This window comes from Rhipicephalus sanguineus, chromosome 9, assembly GCF_013339695.2.
Source record: "Rhipicephalus sanguineus isolate Rsan-2018 chromosome 9, BIME_Rsan_1.4, whole genome shotgun sequence".
Classification (NCBI taxonomy): domain Eukaryota; kingdom Metazoa; phylum Arthropoda; class Arachnida; order Ixodida; family Ixodidae; genus Rhipicephalus; species Rhipicephalus sanguineus.
The window spans coordinates 148173495-148179494 of NC_051184.2; the positions used below are offsets into that span (position 1 = coordinate 148173495).

Consider the following 6000-nt stretch of genomic DNA (forward strand, 5'->3'; position numbering starts at 1 on the left):
CGCTTTGTGCTGACACCCGACGCCTGCGCCTTGCTCCTCGCCCCCTGCCTGGCTCGGGCGGACTCGGCTTCGAGCGCTCGCACGAACTAGACCGTTCGCGCCGCGCTGCGAAACAGTGCTTTCTATGCAAGTAAATAAACCCATTCTTCTTGTCACGTACGCCTGTATTCCGGTTATTGTAGACATAACAAAAGTGTTGTCAGCAACATTTTGGTTGCACCAAATCATGTACATAGATACAATTCGGCCTCTACATTGGCTCATTCTTGATAAGACAACTATGAAACACAACCCCGCCAGCATTTCATCAACCTAGCGAAAAGAAACTTTCATCTTGCTATCTCATAAGAATATGCTTAGGAATCCTCTCCAACTTTCTTTTTCTGCAATTTCACTTCGAAGTGTTAGAAAAATATTTGAGAAATATTAGAAAAATATTCGATTCGATTTGCACTCACACTTCAATATTCGAATTCGCTTCGCACCCAAAATTTTGCTATTCACACAGCTCTAGTTTTAAGCAGTCTACTCATGTTTTTTGGAGCTGCTCGTAGTTAGCAGCGGCACCACTGCCAGCTCCTTCTACGGATGTTTTATGACAAAGCCGAATTACAAGACTTCTGTTGAACGAATGCATAGAGGCGACCGAAATTCACGACACAGGTGTGCTTCACACTTTCTCGATTAGGCACGCGATGTCACAAAACAGCAAACGTGGCCACTATAAACAGATGTGCCGTAATTCAGGTCGTCGCCATGCTTTCATGCGATCTTAGACCGCAGCTGTTTTGCTTTTTTTTATTGCAATAGCAGTTATAGGGACACTCCAGGCGAGCTTTTGCCATCACCGCCACGTAGAGTCCAAAATCGTTAACATCGCCCAGAGCGTTGTATGTCGGTCGGTCTACACCTGGGTGCTCCCATGATGGCCTCCTTAACTTGGTGTAGACCAAAATTGGCAGGGAGGGTAAGAGCATTTGACGAATATGACTGTCTGGTCATGACATGAATAATATGAAAATCCTGTCGCGTACGTCGTCAAACCCTTTCCTCCAGGCACGTGTGGCACATACCCGTTTACTATGAGGCACGGTGTACGGGCATGTCCCACAGGTGATTGACAGTTTATATCTACCCAGGAACGGCGAGAACAGACACTGGCAGTTTAAATGCAAGAACATTAAGAAAAACTGACATCAGCAGCATTGACCCAATGAATGGAAAGAATAAAAATTAGGATCCCAGCAGGAATCGAACCCAAGCATTCTACGTGGCATTCAGGTATTCTACCACAGAGCCATGCCAGGTCTCTGAACTGGTTTGGAGAAACAGCCTATGCAGGTGTAATGTTGGTGCAGCGTCAATTGTGGTTGCAGTGCTGGCTAATGCTATCTAATTTTACAAGAAAGCAATAAACACTACATATGTACTCCTACGTTACAGGCATCATATCGGATTAACGTGGGTGGTTCCAGTGTTGGCTCCGCTTTTATAGCAGTGTAATAAACATTACATTTGTATTACTATGGTTCAGCAATCTATATTGAAGCATTGTTCGACCCAGGAAAGTTACGATAGTTACGTATGATATTCACATGATATTCACATGATTGCACCATAAAGTGCACTTAGTTTCGATAATACTCACGACAGTGCTCTAAAGTTAGTGCTGACGTTAAGCGAGACCATGAGTTACCCTTTAAACGCCAGTGTTGTCGACATGCCTGGTAAGCCCGCGATGTGCACTCTTGCCAACTTTGCTCCGCACTTACAAAAACACGTGGATCCACCTCATAACGCTTCGCTCAAAGCCATAAAATAGAGCGTACACTCACAGCGGCAAGAGAGTGCTAGCAACTCTCTTTGCGAGAGTAAACGCTTGTCCCATATTTCACTCCCTTTTCAGGAGTGCTGGGAACTCTCTGCTGCACAGAGTAGGCATGCTCTCTCGACAGAGTTCTGGTACTCTGGCTGAACCAGAGTGAAGAAGCTCCCTCGCCAGAGTAAAGTCACGCTTTTGAAATGGAGTACATAGACTCTCGGCTGGAATTGCACTACTCCCTCGCAGAGTTTTACAATGCTGGTTGGGCTAGAGTGCATGAACTCCCACCAAGAGTAGAATCACTCTTGCTGCTAGGACTAACGTTTATAAAAAAAGAAAAAAAAAAAGAAATCCTTCGTACCTTTTCTACAATGTAACAGTGAACCAGTCTGACATGCCTCAAGCTTACCTCACGCATACACAGAACTCACATCCGCACACTCATTCATACACAACACAGCAACACTGAACATATGCACTACTGGCGCTGCACACAACCATACACCCGGAAACCGGTATATATATCCATGATGTCTGGCCCCCCTTCCAGTGCCAGTGGCAACAGCTCCGCTGTGCGTATTTACACAGCAAATATACATGGAACACGTGTAAATATCTAATGATATCTTGTGATACTGTTGGCACATCGATCTTTTACTATAAAACAGCATAATATTCAACACTGTTTTCATTCGTAAATTCCAAATATCAGCTGGGACTCTATGATATCGGCTCAATGCCGTACAGCCGCTCATGCCCAAATCTGAGAGTTGTAGTCACGCGCTTTCAAATACACTTGCGGCGATCTTTTACCAGGGCTGGCTGATGAATACTTTACGACGTTACGATCTGGCGTCCGCTCGGACATGCGGTGCCGCGGCAGGCGCGGCACGTACGCCAGAAAATCAACGACGGTCAGCATCACCACAATGCAAGCGCATCTCTGGCGATTCTCGCACTTTCGCTCAACCTCGGTTGCATTTTAATGCATTCAAAGCTTTCGACGATAAAATGCGCATTCTTCAACCTTCGTCAGCCACTTGCGCCGAGATCGGTCGCACTCAATATGACCCGTACGACTCCCAGCGAAGGTAGGCCTAGCGCGCCTGCCGAGTCCGTGTGTACATGCTGTCGGCGCTTCTGGGTTTAAGGATACGCAATTCCGACGTGTAAAAATCAGTGTACAGTAGAGCTTTAGTATCGGTTAACCTGAATGAACCATTTTTTCTTGCGTACGGTGTTCGTACAAGAAGCGATGGGCATCGTTACGACGCCGCTTTCAGCAAACGCACCCCGGCAGCCACCGAAAGCCGCCGGGCGCACTCGCCGGCACTTCGCAGACACAGACTTGTCAATTAGTACGCCTTGTTGAACTAACATGATGGCATACTTTCTTGCATGTTCAATTTGATTTTTGGCCATCGGTTATGTATGTAGTTGCACCTATCGATTCAGATGCAAATCAGTACATTGACACGGGCGCTGTGCGTGTGTATCGTCGATAGCGCGAGAAAATACAGGTTATTGAATGTCATTCGTGGTCGTCAGCTGTTTTGTGTGTTATGAAGACACGAATTTTATTTGAAAAGGAAGATCGCGTCTATCTTCAGTATGCGACCCGTAAAGATGAAGTCGAGCGGTGAACTCTGTCTTGACTAGTCTTTTTACGGCAAGAGTGCCGCGTTGGGGCGTGGCGTTGTGGTAGAGACCTCGGCTTGAGAATCTTATGGTGGCAGGTTCGATTCCCCCTGCCGGACGTTTTTTTTTTTTCTCACGACTCTTCTTTTATTGCAATAATGCTTTAGTGTCTAGCTTATTCCAGTGGCAATTAGTTTGTGTCGTAAACTAAGTTGGCGATGCGTTAGAATTTGCCGATGTTCGAGGCTTCGAAGCATGCCTCTGTTGGCGTTTCAGAAACAAAAGGTTTACGATCACAAACACTTTCTTTTGTTATCACTGAAAGCTATCCTATTAACTTGCACAATAAAGTGACATCTGTGGCGTCTACGCTCGGAGGATTATGGTTAAGAGACAGTTATATATCGCTGTGCGGCGTCGGCCAGAAGCTAGCGCTAGTTTGTACTCCGTCTGCTTAGGAGGGAGTTCCCGACCCCGTTCACGCTACGTCGGGTAGGGAGTTCCGTGGATTGGGAACTCTATCTGAGTAGCAGAGAGTTCGCGGTCTCTTTTACTCTGCCTTCAAGGAAAGAGCAAGTTCCGCGGCTAACTCTCCACTACTCCCCCACGGCGTTAAAGAACTCTGGCGAGAGTAACACAGTCGCTCTACCCTCGCAGTACTCCCTCTACATCTGTGAGTGTAGAAGTACTCGCTGACTGCTTCGCATGAAACTGATTCCCACAGCGCGTGGGATCTGCTAAATTTTATGTCCCATAACAGACTCGAATGCCGCCACCAGTCTATTCAACAGTGGGGCTCACTTCTCGCTCTCGTTGAGTGTCCTTGTTTGAGTTGGAAACTGCTGGGGAGAGGAGGAGTGGTGGGAAATGAATGCTTTCTTTGCAGGTTGGCGACATCATCACGGTGACCAAGACCAACATCAACGGCCAGTGGGAAGGGGAGCTCAAAGGTCGTGTCGGACACTTTCCATTCACACACGTCGAGTTCATCGACTCGGAGAACCCGGACGATGACGAATCGTAGCTTCTTCATTGCAACTCTTGCCAACTTTGCTCCGCACTCCCAATGCACCACTTTCTTCACTGTGTTGCTGCATGAGTGGCAGTGGCAACAGCAGTTTTTGCTTGGGAGAGGTGCTGCGTGGCACCAGAAAACCAGCGTGTGGATGGAGTCCCTTTTTGTCCGGGAGTGTATGCCATGTCAATCTGCCAGGGAGCTTGTTTCCATCTTGGGCAGAAGAACCTCGGCAAGTTTTCTCGGCCCTTGTGCTAGTTGGTGCCATTTACTTTTCTACCAGCATTGGAAGCACGAGCATCGGCTCAAGCATGTTGCACGCAGCAAAGCTTTTCCTCGCACCAGCTTCTTTGTGATACAGGTCGAAGGCAAGAGAGCAGTTGTCTTTGCAGACTGTAGCTAAGTGGACAGGGTTCGTGAGGCCATTTTTTAAAAACTTCTAAAGATGGGAACATCATTGTTGTGTGCTTTAAAAATTTCACATCCAAGTTGACGAAAATTTTGTTTCTTTGTGTCAAAAAAGTCCCATTATGAGCTCCGTTATGGTTGGCAGTGGTTCACTTTTCTTAGCCTTAATATTGATTTTTTTAAATGTAACAGCTTGATTTTCATTGTTACCTTTTATTGGCCACCATTGTTTCCGTGCAAGCCTTAATGTATTTCTTTGAAGTAAGATCAGCATTTGCCCATTCTGCTGTCAGGAAGCATCTTAATTGACATTGTGGAGACAAAGGGTGGGGTGCCTCGGCAGTTTGTATCATACTCGCAAGGATGAGACCATAGCTGTGGATGACACCACGTTCACTGTGGTATTGCAAAAAAAATTTCACCTCGGAACTGTGTGGTTGCCATCCATGATTACAGCTGCACTGGATTCATTTGCAGTGGCAAGCAGTGGAGTAATGTCACAAACACAGGATGAAGCGAAATTCTACTGCAGCCGCATAGAAACCCACTGGTTGCTGCCTCTGGTGAAAAAGATAATCTGCACGTAGGTGGTTTACAAAGATGCGGGTCATTGGGCTCCCGCTGCTGCGAGTGTGTGAAATAGTAGCGGGAGTTCTTCAATAAATAAATAAAGGCAAGTTGTTGTAGTAAGCATTTGTTTGTTTTCTTGATACGTTCAGTTATTTCTCTTTTTTTTTTCCACTTGTACAAAATCTAAATTAATGTGGTGCACCATTTTGCAACTGCACAAAATGAGAAGAGCACTTCATGTAAGAAAAGTGAATTTTGGAGAAATGCCAGTCAATTTTTGTGGGTGGCAAAAATATGGTATTGCTTTTTCTCTGATTATCGGAATGCCCCAGAAAGCCCCTGTGCTCTTGCATTCCAGCGATACGTATCCAGATAGGATCAAGCCAACAGATGTGTCGGGGCACTGCTAACCTGAGATGTACAGAAACTAGGATTCCCGCTGAGGCATTGCAATGCATAGGGCACTGAGGAGGTGCAACATGGCTGGCAGCCACTTAGTTGCGTCTCTTGTTGCCATATGGGCAAGGGTTCCTGGCTGAACATTATG

At 46.3% G+C, this 6000-nt stretch overlaps 1 protein-coding gene across 1 annotated transcript in view; it reads left to right on the plus strand.

Annotated features, from left to right (window-relative positions):
* The window catches only part of LOC119403999 (adapter molecule Crk), a 112593-nt gene extending 108076 nt beyond the window's left edge, over positions 1–4517 (plus strand). Inside the window, exon 8 of the mRNA XM_037670629.2 lies at positions 4347–4517. Within this exon, the coding sequence (XP_037526557.1) occupies positions 4347–4484 (138 nt within the window). The 3' untranslated portion in view covers positions 4485–4517. The remainder of the gene's footprint in view (positions 1–4346) is intronic.
* The last annotated feature ends 1483 nt before the right edge of the window (positions 4518–6000 follow it).